We start from the raw sequence: 21451 nt of genomic DNA, 5'->3' as shown, positions 1-21451 counted from the left end.
CAGAGACCTTTGCATGAAACAGATCCACGCCCAACTGAAGAGCTTGGAAGACTCCTCCTGAGCTGACCGCAATCCTCCTCGTGAGTTCCTATTGACGTCCACTGAACAAAAGGACAATCCTTCGCCACTCTTGTAGGGGAATCTTCTTCTATTTGGAGATCTGAAGCATTTTTTTTCCTGCAGGGCAGAATACTTTGCCTGCTCTCAAACACCCAGAGCCTCCCTTCATCCACACTTTTGCTCCTGTGGCCTCAAACTGTCTTTTCCCCTTTCCTTTCCTCTGGGTAGGGGGTTCCCTTTGTCACAGGAGGGGAGTGGATGTTGTGCAGGATCAGTTGCGCCGCTCTCTCTCCTGCTGTGAGGCTCCCTTCAGGTCTCTCTGGGCCTACCTGGAGAAGCATTCCTCGGAGCCCAGGGTCTATCGCATATCCCCCCCCCCGCCTTACATCTATGCCCAATAGGGCCACGTCTGTTATTTTTTATTGACGTTGATGTCACTGGGCACTCTTGGGTCTCCTCCTGCACCTTCCTCATGGCAACCACCACCAGGAAAGCATCAGGGTCTGATGTCCACACATGGAGCATCCGAACCTTCTCTCCTGGGGGAGGTTTCGATATTGGGCATAGACTAGGTGGGGGTCAACAAAGCGCTGATGGAGCTTCAGAATGGCTTGGCCCAATAGTGGTCTCCTCCCTTTCAACCATTTGTGGCCAGAGAGGAGGTGGACTGGCTGCTTTGGGAGGCCATCCCTGTGAAAACCCAGTGCCAGTATCCCAAGACATCTCCAAGAGACTGGCTTTGCCTCACAGGGCAGAGAGTGGCCGAGTCCAGAGCCAGTCAATCACGTTCCTCGAATCCTTGAGCCTTGTTGGGATGAATTCCCTGATCATGCAGTGGAAGATGAAGCTGCTAGGCTGACTCTTACTGCCACAAGGAAGACAAATCTTCAGAGGTTAGCATAATTGTAGAAATGCATCCCCAGATAGCAGGCCCTCGTGCTGTGAAAGGGTGTGGGTGAATTCAAGCAGCCCTGAGACAAAACATGGATTCCTCATCACATTTGTAATTCGATGAAAACATTATTTTCAAATTTCAAAAACATACGTCAACTGCTAAGGACTAATATCTTCTTGTTCCTAATAATTTTCTAGAATGAGAACTTGAAAAGCTGGTGAGAAGGAATCTACATTGACGTAGGAATATATAAAGTGCCGTGATTGCTTCCAGAACCACAAGTTCTTTAAACGTTTTTTCATTTGTTTTCAGATAAACCATACCAGTCCATGGAGGCTCTATCAAATATTGTCCTAAACATTGTTTCCCTTTTGTTCATCATATCCATATTGAGGGAGAAGCATGAAACCTAGGAAACCTCTCCTCATATCCCCTTTAGTTTAAAAGTAAAAGACAGGAAGACCCCCTTGAGGGCCAAGGCTGGATTCTTGTTTCAAAGCAGAGAATGAGACTGCTCATAAAGGTGGAGATGCAAAGCACTCTTGGGGGCAGCCCAGCAATTCAGGTCTTCTTGAGAGAAGTGACCACTTTTTCCTAAGAGTAGCAGTGGAAGAAAATAAATTTGCAAAAGAAAACATTTGAAAGGCAGATCTTTATTCTAAAAAAGAAACACTCAAATTGCCCATTTGCTGCAATTACCTTTTTTACATTAGAGGGGAAGCAAGTCCCCCCATCACCACCCTCCCACAGCTTCAGGTCTGATAGACTGGAAGGAAAAGATTGCTTCGGGGCTTCTGTCTTCAGGGAAATAATGCTCCAAAGCCATAGGAAGGGCAGGAGACTTTTCATAACATTCTCCTGAGAAGCACTGGGCTGGGGTTTCCCCCTGATGTTTCTCAAATAAAACATATGCCACGGAGCTGGAGTTATTTTGTAACAGCATGTATAAACTACAAAATACTGGACGATGTTGCAAAGATCTTTGCCATTAGAATAGTATTTGAGCCTTCAGACCTTTAGCCCTACCCTCACTTCTGGGCAGATGTTCTCCTGCACCAGGAAGAAAAAAACGGGAAACAGAGGAACATGCACTCCTTCACTTCTTCCTGGGCCAATTCGTGGTAGCGTTTCCGGTGGGCCGTTCAAAGAGCTGATAGCTGCTTTTTGCAACTCTGCATTTAGATCAACTGCCTCCCCACCTTGAGATCAGCCCCTCAGACAGAGTTGCCAGTAAACAGACGTCCATCTTCATCTTCCCCATTCCCAACACACTAACTCCTCACAAACCCTCTTACGACATACAATGTCCTTTTTTTGCTTCCGTCCATGGTGCATCGTCTGATGCCCTTCAAAAGACCACCTCGCCCCTTCGCGCTCCCTCTTCTGCCACCTCGCCCAGCCCTCCCGCCTTCACTGAGACCCACTCCCAGCAGTTCAAAGCAGTCCACACCGACTTCAGTCTTCCTCTACTCAAGGTTGCCACTTCCTGACCACTGGAGCTCTCCTGGGCCTTTCCACGGAGAACAGATTTCCTCTCCTCTAACCCAGAGCTCTATGAAAAGGCCCAGAATCCCAGATCCGTTGGAGGGGGGGAACACGGTTAGGTCTCCTACCCCCACACAACCCCAGTGGCTCAAGTATGAATGGATTTGCTTCACCCGGTAACGTTGTGAATTGGCTTTCCAAACCAAACACCAGCACACATGCCTCAAGAAGAGAAATGAAAAGGAGAAAGGTCTGTTCCAAAAAAGAAATACACAGAAATCAAATACAAGAGGCGGCCTCTACAAAAGTAATTTAAAAAAGATTAAGTATGTGGCATCTCAGGAATGCGCACCACCAAGTATAGAATTCTAGTCATCATTCAGATTTTATTGATCATTGATATACTTGGTGGTGCTTTTTCCTCCCCCCCCCCACCCCCCCAGCTTGGTTCAGTAGAAATTTGTGGAGCAACAAGGCGCAGAGAGGAAGACATAAATCACAAGGGCAGAGTTAAGGAAAAGAGCAGCCTTACGTATTCAGCTAGAGTATTAGCTATGCCAGAAGATTTTATATATTACCTACACATATATTTCATATTTAGTATTTACACGTACATACACACACATATATCTGTATTGAAACATTAAGGGTCTTAGAATTCAAACAGGATTTCTGAATCCTGTTTCCTTCCTGAACTTTGTCAGCCCGGAGGCCTTTTTCACTAACCTTGAGAGATCCGAAGCTGTCCCCATAGAGACAAGAGAGGTTCTCAGGAGGTTCAAGCCACGCTTTGGCTCAAAACCAAAACTCCTTTTACTACGAATGTCGAAGCGGGCAGAGTCCAGGACGGCACCCTCCGGACAAATGGTCAGGTGCCAGCTGGGTGAAGTTGCTCGGGCTCGGTCCATTCACCCGGTTAGTCTCAGGCTCCTGGCTGCCTCGCCAAATTGTATAAAGAAAGGTGAGAGGTTCGTCTCCAACCTGGGAATAAACACGCAGGCGGTTGCTTGAAGGAGAGGGAGGACTTCCGCCATCAGGACGTCAGGAAGGAGGAGAACCACTGCAAAGCAGGGCATTTCCTCGGACACGTTGCAGAAGAAGGCCACGGTCAGGGGTACCGAAAGCCACTGAAAGATCTTTGAGGACCGCTCTCTCCCAATCCTGGTCTCTCCATAAGTCATTTATAAGTGCAACCAATGCAATTCCCATCCTGTATCCCGGCTGGAAACCGATTGCCAAGGAGCCAAATCGTCGGCTTCCTCTAAGGCTCTCTGCAGTTGCAGAGCATCAGCCCTTTCAGGCAAGCCAGGTCAGGAATTGGACACCACAGAGCCTGTTGGAGCTCTGCGATGTTCTCGTGGGGCACAAGGACAGCAGCTTGAAAGCCTGTCAGAGTTTCCCACTGACCTCTTTTATGGGATGCAGAATCAAGACAGGATTCTTTTTACTCTCTTAAGTAGGAAAAATGCTGAATTCCATTTCCTGTCTGCTGCTTTGCTCCACCAGCTCCCTCTACCCGGGATGCAACTTTCTCCAGAACCTCTCTTAAAAACGCAAGTTTGGAGATGTTCTAAAGTTGTCCAAAGCAGCTGGATGGAGAAGGCTTCCTGATCGGGGGGGGGGGGGGGGACCACAGCCCCCTTCCTCCTGACCCCATGGAAATAACAGCCTTTCTCCCCTCCTTGCACGAGGTCCTGCATTGCACAAGGCATCCTCCAGGGGGCCCCGTCTGCAAAGAGAGGGGAACACCATGTGCTTCACTCACTGGGGGAGGGGGAGAGGGGAGGGGGAGAGTTTGTATTGCAAATCTCCAGCAGGGAAGAAGAAAAGCCCTGCAAGGAAGGAGGGCTAGAGATTGTGCTGCATTCTCACCATGCGCTGTTGAGGCTGAAATTGGGCTGGATCCCCTGCAGTTCGACAGGTCTTAAGAGGGTGAGTGAACCAGGAGATCCTGCTAAGCTTCGTTCCTTCACGCCCTGTGCTTTGTGTGGACTCTGCCCCTGCGGTTGGGGGATCTGTTTGGGCTTCGGGCATGTTGTCTGAACCCGCCTGGCTGTCCTGGTGTGACTTGCCTCTTAAAAGCAAACCCTGAAGAAAGGGAACGAGGACATCCCAAGGCAGGCTCATTTCACTGGTATTGCTTTTTATCTGAACTGAACTTTGGTGGTTTGTTAACCTGTTTGGTGTTTGCCATGTGGTGTGAATCCTGCTTGTAGGGAAACGCAGATATCAGTTTTTAAAAAGCCAGCCCTTCCTTCTGAGCAAAAGAAATAGAAAATGCTCCAATAAGCATTTATTGGGTATTCCAAAACCTTCAGTGATGTCCACCCCTTTTTGCAACACACACAAACAAATAACACAGGACTCATCTGCTCAATGCCACTGCCATCCTATACCAGCTCAGAAAAATTGTGCCTTCCATGCGGATGAGTGTTGTTCAGTGGTGAAATCCATCACTTTCTAATTCTTGGAATCTCTTTTCTTTCCCATCTCAGACACACAACCTGGAAGCCTTTTGTAGGTCTTCGCATAGAGACAAAACTCTCTCTTGGGCAAAGAGGGCTGAATGGCCTGTTGTGGTCATTCCTGCAGCTACAGGAACAGTCCTATGAATGAAAAGGCATTTGGAGAGCCACAACCTTCCCTGGACCACTTTGGAGTTGCGTTACACAACAGAGAAAGAATGGAGACACAACCCTTAGCAAGTGAGGTAAGTGGAGAAGGCCCTTCTGCTGTTCAGCCTGGGAGTTGTGGGGAGATCTGGGCAAGAACTGGGCAGAAGGTCCTGAAGGAGGAAACCACCCGTTCAGACCAGGAGGCTGAGGGCCCCGAGGGCTTTGCAGCCATCTCCACTACTTTTGTAGTCAGTGGTCGAGACCAGAAAAGCACACAAAGGCGCAGATGCTGGACCTGGTTGTTCTGGAGCAGTTCCTGGCCCTTCTGCCACTGCAGATGCAGAGCTGGGTGCAGGAGTGCGGAGCAGACACCAGCTCCCAGGCAGTGGCCCTGGCAGAAGGCTTCCTCCTGAGACAGGCAGAGGAGCAGAAGGAGCAGGTCGGGTTGCAGGTGGGAGACCTTCATTTTGGGAGCCCAGAAGGGGTCTGAATGGAATAAACAATGCATTTGAATTCTTAACCCAGTCCTGAGAAGAGTTCTCTGGCATTCGTAATATGTGGAGACGTGTCATTAATTCTTCTAGGACATTGTTCCGTTATCCATTCTAGAAGATAGATTTGGGACAGCCGTTCCTCTCACTTTCCAGCCTCCCTGATGGACACTGGGGGCTTTGAAGTTGTGTTCAGAGAACAAGAATCCACTTCATGTGTGATGTCTGTTAATTCTTCTTCTTTTCTCCTGCCTCCTATTTCAAGTCCTTTGCTATGGACATCAGAGATCCTGACCTAAGGAGGAATCCATCCAGTCCCCCTCAGGAGCTGTCTTTCAGGAGGGTCTCTCAGGAAGATCCAAGTCAGGACACCTCAGGAGGTAATCGAAGGCCCTCCCATTCCCCAGAGAGATCCCAGCTGTCTCCTCTTCTCTATGTCTCCTCTTCTCTAGAATGCCTCTTCCTATTTTGTTAATTCTGCACTTTAAAATTCTCTCTCCCTCACAGGGAAGACTCAAACCAAGTTGTCTGCTCTTTCTGGTGGAGCTGAAACAGGGGCTGAACCTCCAGCTCAAGTAAGAGGAGGAAATTTATCTATTAGATTTCTATTCTCCCTTTCCATCAGGCAGTCAAGCTGGTGTACGTAGGACTCTCTCCTTCCATTTTTCCCCCTTTTGTGGGCCTGGGTGTTTTCTTATCCTTCAGCAACATGGGATGGCGAATGGAAGATTCAGGTTGTTCTCAGTCAGCTCAGCCTGCCCTGAAGTCTTTGGTTGGGATACAAATTGGTTTGTACTTTCTCCCTGAGATTGTTATTAGAATATCTTTTTTTTTAATGACCAGTACGTAACTCCCCTTTTGCTACTTACTCTTCCTATTAGTTTATAATAATTAATTTATTCAAAACTTTCTCAAGAGATAGGAATAATATTCTTAGGACCCGCTAAACAGAGACCCATTCGTTTTTTCATTCTTTGAGTTGGAATTGTGCAAGGATGCTCAAAAATAACTAAATACTCAGACTGGCACATTGCCATTTTTAAAAAGCCTTGTTTCCAACCAGTGATAAGAAATATCAGCACATCAAAGACATAAGACAGGCTATTAAAATCCAATGAAAGTGGCCAGAGAGAAAAGTATGTAAGTGAAATTCTGAAAGAGCATATAATCAAGGCCCTTTTGACTTGCAAAGTAATTTCTAATCCTTTGATTTGTGCCTTGATTTGGAGGCCAAGGAATCCAGCTTGGCAAAGGCTGCGAAATTTCTTCCCAGAAAATTGCCTCCACTTTCTTGTCTCCCATTCAGCCAGCGGCTCATACTACTAGCACCTTTCTTGCAGTCTGAGGAGAAGAACCCAGCTTGTGTGCCTCTGCATATTGATGGCCCCCCACCCAAATCCCTGGCTGTGCTCCCCCAGCACTTTCATGGAGTTGTTGAGCATGGGCACGATTGCTCCTTCTGGGGACACCATAAGCCCTTTGCTGAAATGCTAGAAAGAATCCCCCTGCCCCCCAAGGAAGGATTGGAGACACTGATAGGTGGGGTTTCTGAAGCCCGTCTGCCAGCTCCTTCTCTCAAGAAGGTGAGAGTCCTTTCAAGATGGGTGAATGGATCAACTGATGGATCGATCCAGAAAGTAATTGGGGTTGCTGTCACTGAATGGCACTGAACGGTCCTGTAGAAGCAATCGAGTTGAACAGCCCTGCCTCAGATATTTCTTCAGTCCAAAGTTTTGGCTCTTTCCATTTTCTCACCTAAACCTTGGAATCCCACAAAGCCCAGCCATTCAACTTGGTGCATATCTTTGCTTTGGGAATTTGTGAAGAACAGGACAGATCTTGCAAATCCTCCAGGCCTGTTCTGTTCTTTTTTCTTTCTTTCTTCAGGAGGGTTTTGTGTCCTTCGAGGAGGTGGCTGTGTATTTCTCCGAGGAGGAGTGGTCTCAGTTGGATCCTCGCCAAAAAGCGCTGCATTGGGAAGTCATGCTGGAAAATTATCGCAACGTGATCTCTCTGGGTAAGGTTTTGCTTCTCTCCCATCAGAGAGTTTGGGATGACTTAGTTACCTGCCATCAGCTACATCTTATTAAGAAAATCTCCAACCAGATGTCACCTCTTGGCAGGGAGAAGGAAAAGATCTGGCCTTCTCCTGCTCTAAGGAAGGAAGGAGGTCAATGACTCTCTGCTTTGATGCATTTCTGATCTGGGGAATTTTTCCATTTCTGTTTAAACGTATCAATGAAAAACTATTCCCTTGGATTGAGGAGATGCTCAACTCCATCACACTGATTTCAGCTCTTTGGGCCCAAATGCTTCCCTGTCTGTCCTCTGAAGGATTCTCATTTCTTCAGGCTGTTGACTTGTCTTCCTTTTGATTTCTATCCTGAGCCTTGGGGTTAAGGGCAAAATGGTGCTGTTTTTCCATTGCAAACGTGCTGTTTAGGGTTCATAGAAGAGCTCTAGAATTTTTTTTCTCTGCAACCATGTGATTTTGTCATTTGAAAAATGAATAGCAAATGGAAGGTATTTTGGGTAGGAAGAAAAGGACGAATTTCAAAATTGATTTAGTTCTCACTGGTCGTTCCTGTTATTGACCCCCCCTCCAATAAATGTTAGGTTTTCTCCTAATGCCTCCTTGGATGTTTCCCCGGATTCTTCCTGAACTCAACACTGACTCTGGGTAAGGTTGACTATATAGGGATAACTATAAATAAAGTGGATACTTTAGATATTTTCAAAGCTTTTGTGGCTCATGAAGATAGAAATTATCCATTCTATACCCTGCCATTGTAACCATGCAAACATGCAAATCCTACAGTTTGATCTTTTCTCCCAACCTTGCTATAATTTTCATTTCTCGTTTCCTTTGCAGGTGGTCATCGCTGTGAGAATAAAGATCCCAATGAAAAATCCAGACTGATCAGGCATGGAGACGGAATGGACAAGGAACTAGAGATGCCACTAGAAAGTCATGAGAGAAACCAGTCAAATAGTTGGAATCAGGAAATCTCATCTTCCATGGATGATGACACGCGAGGCTTTCTTGCCCAACAAGGAAAAATAAAGGAAAGGTATATGGGAAAAAGTATAAGACTATTAAAAGACAAATTAGTGGGAAATGAACACTCTCCAACCCAAACCAAAGGAGAAGATTATATCTGCAGAGACAACGGAAAAACACCCAATTGGACCTTCACTGTTTCCTCTGAAAATGGGTCCGTTACGTCTCATAAAACGATCCAGACAGGGGAGAAGCCATATGAGTGCATGGAGTGTGGAAAGGGCTTTCGTACTAAGATACAACTTACTTCCCATAACAGGATCCACACAGGAGAAAAACCATATAAGTGCATGGAGTGTGGAAAGGGCTTTGCTCAGCGGTCTGGTCTAAATTCCCATAAAAGGATCCACACAGGGGAGAAACCATATAAATGCATGGAATGTGGAAAGAACTTTACTAGTAGCAGTTATCTTACTTACCATAATAGGATGCACACAGGGGAGAAGCCATATAAATGCATGGAGTGTGGAAAGAGCTTCCCTCAAAATACATCCCTTGTCAGACATAAAAATATGCACACAGGAGAGAAACCATATAAATGCCTGGAGTGTGGAAAAAGCTTTGCTACTAGCAGGGATCTTACTTCCCATAAAAGCGTCCACACAGGGGAGGAGCCATATAAATGCACTGAGTGTGGAAAGAGCTTTATTCGGAGGGATCATCTGAATTCACATAACAGGATCCACACAGGAGAGAAACCATATAAATGCATGGAGTGTGGAAAGAACTTTACTAATAGCAGTCAACTTACCTCCCATAAATGGATCCACACAGGGGAGAAGCCATATAAATGCCTGGAGTGTGGAAAGAGCTTTACTGCTAGCAGGGATCTTACTTCCCATAAAAGCGTCCACACAGGGGAGAAGCCATATAAATGCACTGAGTGTGGAAAGAGCTTTACTCACAAGGCTCATCTGAATTCCCATACCAGGATCCACACAGGAGAGAAACCATATAAATGCATGGAGTGTGGAAAGAACTTTACTACTAGCAGTCAACTTAACTCCCATAAATGGATCCACACAGCGGAGAAGCCATATAAATGCTTGGAGTGTGGAAAGAGCTTTACTACTAGCAGTCAACTTACCTCCCATAAATGGATCCACACAGGGGAGAAACCATATAAATGCATGGAGTGTGGAAAGAACTTTACTAATAGCAGTCAACTTACCTCTCATAAAAAGATCCACACAGGGGAGAAACCATATAAATGCATGGAGTGTGGAAAGAGCTTTCGTACTAGGAGTGTACTTACTTCCCATAACAGGATCCACACAGGAGAGAAACCATATAAATGCACCGAGTGTGGAAAGAGCTTTACTCAGAAGAGTCAACTTACCTCCCATAAATGGATCCACACAGGGGAGAAACCATATACATGCATGGAATGTGGAAAGACTTTTACTCAAAACAGTGTACTTATTTCCCATAACAGGATCCACACAGGGGAGAAGCCATATAAATGCTTGGAGTGTGGAAAGAGCTTTCGTACTAGGAGTGTACTTACTTCTCATAACGGGATTCACAAAGGGGAGAAACCATATAAGTGCACAGAGTGTGGAAAGAGCTTTACTCAGAAGGGTCATCTGAATTCCCATAACAGGATCCACACAGGGGAGAAGCCATATAAATGCATGGAGTGTGGAAAGACTTTTACTCAAAACAGTAAACTTACTTCCCATAACAGGATCCACACAGGGGAGAAGCCATATAAATGCATGGAGTGTGGAAAGGGCTTTCGTACTAGTAAGTGTCTTAATTCTCATAACGGGATCCACACGGGACAAACCATATAAATGCATGGACTCTGGAAAGACTTTTTCTCAAAATGATAAACTTACTTCCCATAAAAGAATCCACACAGGGGAGAAACCATATAAATGCATGGAGTGTGGAAAGAGCTTCAGGAGGAAGAATGACCTAATTTCCCATACACAGATCTGTTTGGGTGAGAATCCATGTAAATCCTAGATTTAGTTGTTTAAATCTATACATTTTCTATTTGTGTACACTGAACTGGGAAAAGATGATTTCCTTTAGCCTGACCCTCAGAACTGTCAGCCCAAGGGAAATCAATGTACCAATAAAAATAAAAGGGCCATTTTAATTTTGGACTGGATTTTTGAATGTACTGTTATTTTAAGTGGCCAATGCTATGCACCCCAATAAGAGAAAGTTATTTTTTATTACGTTTACATTTATCCCAGGGTTAGAAAGAAACCTTACCAGGTTCCTCTCCCAGCTGGGAATAAACACGGCGGCGCTTGCTTGAAGGAGAGAGAAGAGTTGATTTTCCAGAGCCAGATACACAAGAGGATCATCTGTGGGGCAGCCATGCTTGGGTTTCCCCAGGAGTTCCTTTATAGGGCAGATCCTCTTGTTCCTGGAAAGGTGCGAAGGAAAGCCGGCCCTCAAGGAATTCTTGGAGAAGGTGATTCCCAGATTCCAAGAGAGGTCAAATTGGTTGGGTCTTTAGAAGAGAGCGTTTTAAGGTTAGGTGCCCTCCTGCACTGGGGTTTCCTGTGGTTCCCTTACCTGGCATGGTCTAACTGGCATCTAGATCCCTTCAGAGAAGAAATCTTCATATGATCTGATTAAGGCTTCAAGGAATGTTGGCCCTTCCAGCCAGGTCTTTAGTTATGTAATTTTGGGCTGGGGTGGAGGACTCCCGATTCTTCCTGCTACATTTTTAATCCTTTTAGATAAGCCCATTCTTACTATAATTTGATCCTATGCCTTGATTGCTGTTCAGATAAAGAAAGGAAGGGTGAGACAAATGGGAAGCTTTGACTTCCTGCTGACATGATGGAGGTGAGGGAGACTTTGATTTCCTTCTCACAATCCCTCCTTTTTCTTTTTGTGCAAAAACAGAATATTTTATGCAGAATCAGGGAATCTTGTAGCTGTACATCATCCTGTGACTCAGATTCGTATTTTTGGCCATTCTGCATCAAGATTAGGGATCCCTGCCTTGGGGAAAGGGTGTTGATCTTGCTTTGAGAACAGAAGAGCATCCCCTACAACACCCCAAGCAGGAGGGTAAGCCCTGAGCAAAACAGCAAACAAATATTCCTATTACCACCAAGCCCATAATTCCCAGGAATGTTGTCTTCAGCCAGGCAAAGTATGGTAACCAGGAGGTAAGCTGTGAAAAATCAGAGAAGCCCTGACTGTAGCCAATGTTGTCAACCAAAGTTTTGAAATCCTCTATGCTTCCCTCTATCAATTTGGAATTATCAACCGAATTAAAAGAGCAAATGTCTCCCGGAGGGAGAAGGAAAATGTCTCAGGCGGGTGAATACTGTGCAGTCCACCCCTGGGGAGTCCTTGGGGCTCTCTGAGCTTGGTTGTTTTCTTGCAAACATTTCCTGCTAGCACTAAACGTGTCACCTACCCGGGTAATGAAATGTTTTCAAGAAAACAACGAAGCTCAGAGGACCCCAAGGACTCCACAGTTCAACCCTGAGCCGCACATATTCTCTTCTATTGGTCAGTCCACCCCTGCGAGCTCTCTCTTACGATCAGGGTGCCCAGCCCTCCGCAGAATGCCCCGAGTTTCACTTGAGGGGCTTTACCTGCCCATCTTATGTATTGTAGACAACAATAAAAGCACATTTAGAGGTTTGGTTGATTATTAGGGACTGCTGAGTTCGCAACCACTCTCTCACAAAGTCGAAAAAGTCACCAATTTTAGAGTCATTCAATGGCTTTGTGGAGACAGGGAATCTCCCTTGGCAGTCATGAGGCAAAGATATGGAGACCTAACAGTAGCACGGCTGTTCAGCGATGACAATCTGGCGGTTGAAATGTCCGTGTATGCAGCGGTCAGCGGGAGGAAGAGGCAGGCGTTTTCAGCCAGCGCAGCAACCTTTGCTTGAAACAGATCCGTGCCCAACTCAAGAGTTGGGAGACTCCTCCTGAGGTGACCGCAATCCTCCTCGAGAGTTCCTATTGAAGTCCACTGAGCAACAGGACAATCATTCGCCACTCTTGTAGGGGAATCTTCTTCTATTTGGAGATGGGAAAGAGTTTTTTTTTCCTGCAGGGCAGAATACTTTGCCTCCTCTCAAATGCCTGGTGCCTCCCTTCACCCACACTTTTGCTCCTGTGGCCCCGAATTGTCTTTCCCCCTTTCCTTTCCTCTGGGTAGGGGGTTCCCTTTGTCACAGGAGGGGAGTGGATGTTGTGCAGGATCAGTTGCGCCGCTCTCTCTCCTGCTGTGAGGCTCCCTTCAGGTCTCTCTGGGCCTACCTGAAGAAGCATTCCTTGGTGCCCAGGGTCTATCACATATCCCCCCCACCCCCGTACATCTGTGCCCAGTAGCACCAGGTCTGTTGTTTTTTATTGACATTGATGTCGCTGGGCACTCTTGGGTCTCCTCCTGCACCTTCCTCATGGCAACCACCAGCAGGAAGCATCAGGGTCTGACGTCCACACATGGAGAATGCGCACCTTCTCTCCTGGGGGAGGTTTTGATATTGGGCAAGACTAGGTGGGGCTCAACAAAGCATTGATGGAGCTTCAGGATGGCTTGGTCCAGTAGTGGTCTCCTCCCCTTCAACCATTTGTGGCCAGAGAGGAGGTGGACTGGCTGCCTTGGGAGGCCTTCCCTGTGAAAACCCAGTGCCAGTATCCCAAGAGATCTCCAAAGATTGGCTTTGCCGCACAGGGCAGAGAGTGGCCGATCCCAGATCCAGTGGATCACCTTCCTGGGATCCTTGAGCCTTGTTTGGATGAATTCCCTGATCATGCAGTGGAAGATGAAGCTGCTAGGCTGACTCTTACTGCCACAGGGAAGACAAATCTTGAGAGGTTAGCATAATTGTAGAAATGCATCCCCAGATAGCAGGCCCTCCTGCTGTGAAAGGGTGTGGATGAATGCACGCAGCCCTGAGGCAGAACGTGGGCTGCTCATCACATTTCTAATTTGATGAAAACGTTATATACCGTAACTGCTAAGGACTAATATCTTCTTGTTCCTAATAATTTTCTAGAATGAGAACTTGACAACCTGGGAAAAGGAATCTACATTGACATAGGAATTTATGAAGTGCCTTGATTGCTTCCAGACCCAAAAGTTCTTCAAAAAATTTTCTTTTGTTTTCAGCTAGACCATACCAGTCCATGGAGGCGCTATCAAATATTGTCCTAAACATTGTTTCCCTTTTGTTCATCATATCCATATTGAGGGAGAAGCATGAAACCTAGGAAACCTCTCCTCATATCCCCTTTAGTTTAAAAGTAAAAGACAGGAAGACCCCCTTGAGGGCCAAGGCTGGATTCTTGTTTCAAAGCAGAGAATGAGACTGCTCATAAAGGTGGAGATGCAAAGCACTCTTGGGGGCAGCCCAGCAATTCAGGTCTTCTTGAGAGAAGTGACCACTTTTTCCTAAGAGTAGCAGTGGAAGAAAATAAATTTGCAAAAGAAAACATTTGAAAGGCAGATCTTTATTCTAAAAAAGAAACACTCAAATTGCCCATTTGCTGCAATTACCTTTTTTACATTAGAGGGGAAGCAAGTCCCCCCATCACCACCCTCCCACAGCTTCAGGTCTGATAGACTGGAAGGAAAAGATTGCTTCGGGGCTTCTGTCTTCAGGGAAATAATGCTCCAAAGCCATAGGAAGGGCAGGAGACTTTTCATAACATTCTCCTGAGAAGCACTGGGCTGGGGTTTCCCCCTGATGTTTCTCAAATAAAACATATGCCACGGAGCTGGAGTTATTTTGTAACAGCATGTATAAACTACAAAATACTGGACGATGTTGCAAAGATCTTTGCCATTAGAATAGTATTTGAGCCTTCAGACCTTTAGCCCTACCCTCACTTCTGGGCAGATGTTCTCCTGCACCAGGAAGAAAAAAACGGGAAACAGAGGAACATGCACTCCTTCACTTCTTCCTGGGCCAATTCGTGGTAGCGTTTCCGGTGGGCCGTTCAAAGAGCTGATAGCTGCTTTTTGCAACTCTGCATTTAGATCAACTGCCTCCCCACCTTGAGATCAGCCCCTCAGACAGAGTTGCCAGTAAACAGACGTCCATCTTCATCTTCCCCATTCCCAACACACTAACTCCTCACAAACCCTCTTACGACATACAATGTCCTTTTTTTGCTTCCGTCCATGGTGCATCGTCTGATGCCCTTCAAAAGACCACCTCGCCCCTTCGCCCTCTCTCTTCTGCAGCCTCGCCAGCCCTTCCACCTTCCCTGAGACCCACTCCCAGCAGTTCAAAGCAGTCCACACAGACTTCAGTCTTCCTCTACTCAAGGTTGCCACTTCCTGACCACTGGAGCTCGCTTGGGCCTTTACACAGAGAGGAGATTTCCTCTCCTCTGACCCAGAGCTCTGTTAAAAGGCCCCAGAATCCCAGATCTGTTGGAGGGGGGAACACGGTTAGCTTTCCTACCCACACACAACCCCAATGGCTCAAGTATGTATGGCTTTGCTTCACCCGGTAGCGTTCTGAATTGGCTTTCCAAACCATACACCAGCAAACATGCCTCAAGAAAAGAAATGAAAAGGAGAAAGGTCTGTTCCAAAAGAGAAGTACATAGAAATCAAATACAAGAGGAGGTCTCTATGAAAGGACTTTAAAAAATATATACTATATATATATATATATATATATATATATATATATATATATATACATATACATACATACATATACACACACACACACACACACACACACACACACACACACACACATATATATATATATATATATATATATATATATAAATACATAAATATAAATATAAAATATATACTATACTTTCCCAAGACCTGAAATGGATGTATAATATTACAGCCATTATTAAAAAGGCACAGCAAAGGGTGTTTTTCCTGCGGCAACTTTGGAAGTTTAAATTATCCCAGGAGCTCTTGGTGCTGCAACCAAACAGGACAGACTCAGACTCCAACGAATAGTTGAGTCTGCAGAAAGGATCATTGCAATCCATCTGCCTTCTGTAGAAGAACTATATACTGTGAGGGTCAAAAGGAGGGCAGAGAGGATATCTGCAGACTCTTCTCATCCTGGGTACAATCTGTTCCAACTTCTTCCTTCAGGACGGTGCCATAGAGCTCCTTATGTTAAAACATCCAGACATCAGAATAGTTTTTTCCCTCATGCCATTGCTTTGCTGAATACCATGTGATTTTTTTTTGCTCTTATCCAAACGCACCGTTGATTTTGCTGTTATCACCGGAGATAAATTCCTTGTGTATGTTTTATACTTGGCCATTAAAGTATTGGTATTGATAAAAAAAAAAAACCCTTCATGGATCACTGCCTTGTCGTGGCGAAGGGACTTGCGTAACTCAGTGAAGCCATGAGCTATACCGTGCAGGGCCACCCAAGACGGACAGGTCATGACAGAGAGTTCTGACAAAATGTGGTCCACTGGAGAAGGAAATGGCAACCCACTCCGGTATCCTTGCCAAGAAAACCCCATGGACAATGTCAAAAGGCTAAAAGATATGATGCCGGAAGATGAGCCCCTCAGGTCGGAAGGTGTCCAATATGCTACTGGGGAAGAGTGGAGGGCAATTCCAAGTAGCTCCAGAAAGAGTGAAGCGGCTGGGCCAAAGCCGAAAGGACGTTCAGCTGTGGATGTATCTGGAAGCGAAAAGAAGGTCCGATGCTGTAAAGAACAATATTGTATAGGTACCTGGAATGTAAGATCTATGAACCAAGGCAAGCTGGATGTGGTCAAACATGAGATGACAAGATTGAACGTCAACATCTTGGGAATCAGCGAACTGAAATGGACGGGAATGGGTGAATTGAATTCGGATGACCATTATATCTACTACTGTGGGCAAGAAACCCTTAGAAGAAATGGAGTTGCACTCATAGTGAATAAGAGAGTGGGAAAGGCAGTAATGGGATACAACCTCAAAAACGACAGAATGATCTCAGTGCGTATCCAAGGCAAACCATTCAATATCACAGTCATCCAAGTCTATGCCCCAACCACTGATGCCGAAGAAGCTGAAGTTGACCGCTTCTATGAAGACCTACAACACCTTCTAGAACTAGCACCAAAAAAAGATGTCCTTTTCATCATAGGGGATTGGAATGCTAAAGTAGGAAGTCAAGGAGTAATCAGAATAACAGGCAAGTTTGGCCTTGGAGCACAAAATGAAGCAGGGCAAAGGCTAATAGAATTCTGTCAAGAGAACAAGCTAGTCATAGCAAACACTCTTTTCCAACAACACAAGAGACGACTCTACACATGGACATCACCAGATGGTCAATATCGAAACCAGATTGATTATATATTTTGCAGCCAAAGATGGAGAAGCTCTATACAGACAGCAAAAACAAGACCAGGAGCTGACTGTGGCTCAGATCATGAGCTTCTTACTGCAAAATTTAGGCTTAAATTGAAGAATGTAGGGAAAACCACTAGACCACTCAGGTATGACTTAGATTATATTCCTTGTGAGTACACAGTGAAGGTGATGAATAGATTTAGAGGATTAGATTTGGTAGACAGAGTGCCTGAAGAACTATGGACGGAGGTCTGTTACATTGTACAGGAGGCAGCAACTAAAACCATCCCAAGGAAAAAGAAATGCAAGAAAGCAAAATGGCTGTCTGATGAGGCATTACAAATAGCTGTGGAAAGAAGGAATGTGAAAAGCAAGGGTGAAAGGGAAAGATATAAGCAACTGAATGCAGATTTCCAGAGAATAGCAAGGAGAGATAAGAAGGCCTTCTTAAATGAACAGTGCAAAGAAATTGAGGAAAACAATAGAACGGGGAAGACTAGAGATCTCTTCAAGAAAATTGGAGATATCAAAGGAACGTTTAGTGCAAAGATGGGCATGATAAAGGACAAAAAAGGCAGGGACCTAACAGAAGCAGAAGAGATTAAGAAGAGGTGGCAAGAATACACAGAAGAACTATACAAGAAAGATCTTAATGTCCCTGATGTCCACGCTGGTGTGGTCACTGACCTTGAGCCAGACATCCTAGAGAGTGAAGTCAAGTGGGCCTTAGGAAGCATTGCTAACAACAAAGCTAGTGGAGATGACAGTATTCCAGCTGAGTTATTTAAAATACTAAAAGATGATGGTGTTAAAGTGCTGCACTCAATATGCCAGCAAGTTTGGAAAACGCAACAGTGGCCACGGGATTGGAAAAGGTCAGTTTACGTTCCAATTCCAAAGAAGGGCAATGCCAAAGAATGCTCAAACTATCGCACAATTGCACTCATTTCACATGCTAGCAAGGTTATGCTCAAAATCCTACAAGCTAGGCTTCAGCAGTACGTGAACCAAGAACTACCGGATGTACAAGCTGGGTTTCGAAGAGGCAGAGGAACTAGAGATCAAATTGCCAACATTCGCTGGATCATGGAGAAAGCACGAGAGTTCCAGAAAAATATCTACTTCTGCTTCATTGACTATGCAAAAGCCTTTGATTGTGTGGATCAGAACAAACTGTGGCAAATTCTTAAAGAGATGGGAGTACCAGACCACCTTACCTGTCTCCTGAGAAATCTGTATGCGGGCCAAGAAGCAACAGTTAGAACCGGTCATGGAACAACCGATTGGTTCAAAATAGGGAAAGGTGTACGACAAGACTGTATACTGTCACCCTGCTTATTTAACCTATATGCAGAGTACATCATGAGAAATGCCAGGCTGGAAGAATCACAAGCCGGAATTAAGATTGCAGGGAGAAACATCAACAACCTCAGATATGCGGACGATACCACCCTAATGGCAGAAAGTGAAGAAGAACTAAAGAGCCTCTTGATGAGGGTGAAAGAGGAGAGTGCAAAAGCTGGCTTGAAACTCAACATTAAAAAAACTAAGATCATGGCATCTGGACCCATCAATTCCTGGCAAATCGAAGGGGTAGAAATGGAAGCAGTAACAGACTTCATTTATTTGGGCTCCAAGATCACCGCAGACGGAGACTGCAGCCATGAAATTAAAAGACGCTTGCTCCTTGGGAGGAAAGCTATGGCAAGCCTAGATAGCATATTAAAAAGCAGAGACGTCACCTTGCCGACAAAGATCCGCATAGTCAAAGCTATGGTTTTTCCAGTAGTAATGTATGGCTGTGAGAGCTGGACCATAAAAAAGGCCGAGCGCCGAAGAATTGATGCCTTTGAACTGTGGTGCTGGAGAAGACTCTTGAGAGTCCCCTGGACTGCTAGGAGGTCAAACCAGTCAATCTTAAAGGAAATCAACCCTGATTGCTCATTGGAAGGATCGATAATGAAGTTCAAGCTCAGATACTTTGGTCACCTAATGCGAAGAGAGATCTCTTTGGAGAAGACCCTGATGCTGGGAAAGATTGAAGGCAAAAGGAGAAGAGGACGGCAGAGGATGAGATGGTTAGATAGCATCACTGAAGCAATGAGCATGAAACTGAGCAAACTCAGGGAGGCAGTGAAGGACAGGAAGGCCTGGCGCAACATGGTTCATGGGGTCATGAAGAGTCAGACACGACTTAACGACTAAACAACAACAATTGGTAAAAAAAAATTAAATATGTGGCATGTCAGGAATGCACACCACCAAGTATAGAATTCCAGTCATCATTCAGATTTTATTGATCATTGATATATTTGGTGTTGCTTTTTCCTCCCCCCCCCACCCCCCCAGCTTGGTTCAGTAGAAATTTGTGGAGCAACAAGGCGCAGAGAGGAAGACATAAATCACAAGGGCAGAGTTAAGGAAAAGAGCAGCCTTACGTATTCAGCTAGAGTATTAGCTATGCCAGAAGATTTTATATATTACCTACACATATATTTCATATTTAGTATTTACACGTACATACACACACATATATCTGTATTGAAACATTAAGGGTCTTAGAATTCAAACAGGATTTCTGAATCCTGTTTCCTTCCTGAACTTTGTCAGCCCGGAGGCCTTTTTCACTAACCTTGAGAGATCCGAAGCTGTCCCCATAGAGACAAGAGAGGTTCTCAGGAGGTTCAAGCCACTCTTTGGCTCAAAACCAAAACTACTTTTACTACGAATGTCGAAGCGGGCAGAGTCTGGGACGGCACCCTGCGGACAAATGGTCTGGTGCCGGCTGGGTGAACTTCCCACGCTCGGTCCATTGACCCGGTTAGTCTCAGGCTCCTGGGTGGCTTGCCAAATTGTTAGAAAGAAAGCTTACGAGATTCACCTCTGAGCCGGGAATAAACAGGCAGGCGGTTGCTTGAAGGAGAGGGAAGATTTCCACCATCAGGACCTCAGGAAGGAGGAGAACTACTGCAAAGCAGGGCATTTCCTCGGACACGTTGCAGAAGAAGGCCACGGTCAGGGGTACCAAAAGCCACTGAGAGACCTAGTAGGACTGCACTCCCCCAATCCTGGTCTCTCCATAAGTCATCCACAAGTGCGATGGATGCAATTCCCATCCTGTGTCCCAGCTGGAAACCGATTGCCAAGGAGCCAAATCGTCTCCTTCCTCTAAGGCTCTCTGCAATTGCAGAGCATCAGCCCTTTCAGGCAAGCCAGGTCAGGAACTGGAGACCACAGAGCCTGTTGGAGCTCTGCAATGTTCTTGTAGGGCACAAGGACAGAAGCCTGAAAGATTGTCAGTTTCCCATTGACCTCTTTTATGGGATGCAGAATCAAGAGAGGTTTAGTTTTACTCTCTTAAGCAAGAAAAATGCTGAATTCCATTTCCTGTCTGCTGCTTTGTTCCACCTGCTCCCTCTACCCGGGAAGCAACTTTCTCCAGAACCTCTCTTAAAAATGCAAGGTTGGAGATGTTCTAAAGTTGTCCAAAGTAGCTGGATGGAGAAGGCTTCCTGATTGGGGGGGGGGGATACCGCACCCCCTTCCACCTGACCCCATGGAAATAACAGCCTTTCTCCCCTCTTTGCATGAGGTCCTGCATTGCACAAGGCATCCTCCAGGGGGCCCCGTCTGCAAAGAGAGGGGAACACCATGTGTTTCACTCACTGGGGGAGGGGGAGAGGGGAGGGGGAGAGTTTGTATTGCAAATCTCCAGCAGGGAAGAAGAAAAGCCCTGCAAGGAAGGAGGGCTAGAGATTGTGCTGCATTCTCACCATGTGGTGATGAGGCTGAAATTGGGCTGGATCCCCTGCACTTCGACACATGTTAGGAGGGTGAGTGAACCGGGAGATCCTCTTCAGCTTCTTTCCTTCAACCCCTGTGCTTTGTGTGAACACGGCCCCTGCAGTTGGGGGATGTGTTTGGGCTTCGGGCATGTTGTCTGAACCCGCCTGCCTGTCCTGGTGTGACTTGGCTCTTGTGCGAAACAAGCACTCACAAGTCTTTCTCTGGGTTAGTCAGAAGTAAAGTTTATTGAAGCGTTTGCAAAGGCTGGTGGAACTCAAAAGCTGCAAGCTGGAGTCCGCACCGAAACACAGATCTCAGCAATTTTTAAACATCTCTACCCCCGGCCGTAAATCCCTTCTTGTTTCCTCATTGGTCCAAGTACTCCAAGTTATACTCTACACGACCGCCTATTTCATATTAACCCCCTCCTACAGACCCCTACGTACTACATACTACATACATCACATGTTCATGGTAAATAGGTGATTAGCTATGCGGGGTGTGGTTTTTGTAATGGTAATGAAGGCTGGGAGGGCAAGAGTTCACTCATTCCTACAAGATCTCTTCTAAGTATCACTTTGGACAGGTCAAGCCACCTTAAACTGGCTCTGTCTTACCTTATCTTACTCCAGAGAGATTTCCCCCCTCCCTATTTCCTGTGCCCCTGGGAGCTGCTTGGAGGCCCTTTGGTGACCATGGCGATGTCTCCTGATCTCTCCCTAGTTTGAGGTAGAGCGTTTGGCAGCTAGGTACTTAGTATTGCAGCTACACTCT

The 21451-nt window shown here is 45.8% G+C and overlaps 1 protein-coding gene across 1 annotated transcript in view; it reads left to right on the top strand.

Moving 5' to 3' along the window:
• Positions 1-4270: 4270 nt before the first annotated feature.
• Positions 4271-21451, top strand: part of LOC112543262 (uncharacterized) — a 49766-nt gene continuing 32585 nt past the window's right edge. Inside the window, exons 1-6 of the mRNA XM_088129430.1 lie at positions 4271-4372; positions 4936-5150; positions 5812-5926; positions 6054-6121; positions 7434-7563; positions 8419-10512. Coding sequence (XP_087985556.1) covers positions 5007-5150; positions 5812-5926; positions 6054-6121; positions 7434-7563; positions 8419-10403 — 2442 coding nt within the window. The 5' untranslated portion in view covers positions 4271-4372; positions 4936-5006 and the 3' untranslated portion in view covers positions 10404-10512. Of the gene's footprint in view, positions 4373-4935; positions 5151-5811; positions 5927-6053; positions 6122-7433; positions 7564-8418 lie in introns of the transcript that reaches the window.

Source organism: Python bivittatus, unplaced genomic scaffold (assembly GCF_059951505.1).
Source record: "Python bivittatus isolate LINGU-HERP-01145 unplaced genomic scaffold, Pbiv_v1 ctg000810_np1212, whole genome shotgun sequence".
Classification (NCBI taxonomy): Eukaryota; Metazoa; Chordata; class Lepidosauria; order Squamata; family Pythonidae; genus Python; species Python bivittatus.
Note: the sequence above shows the minus strand (reverse complement) of the source record. Positions and strands in the feature narration are given on the sequence as shown.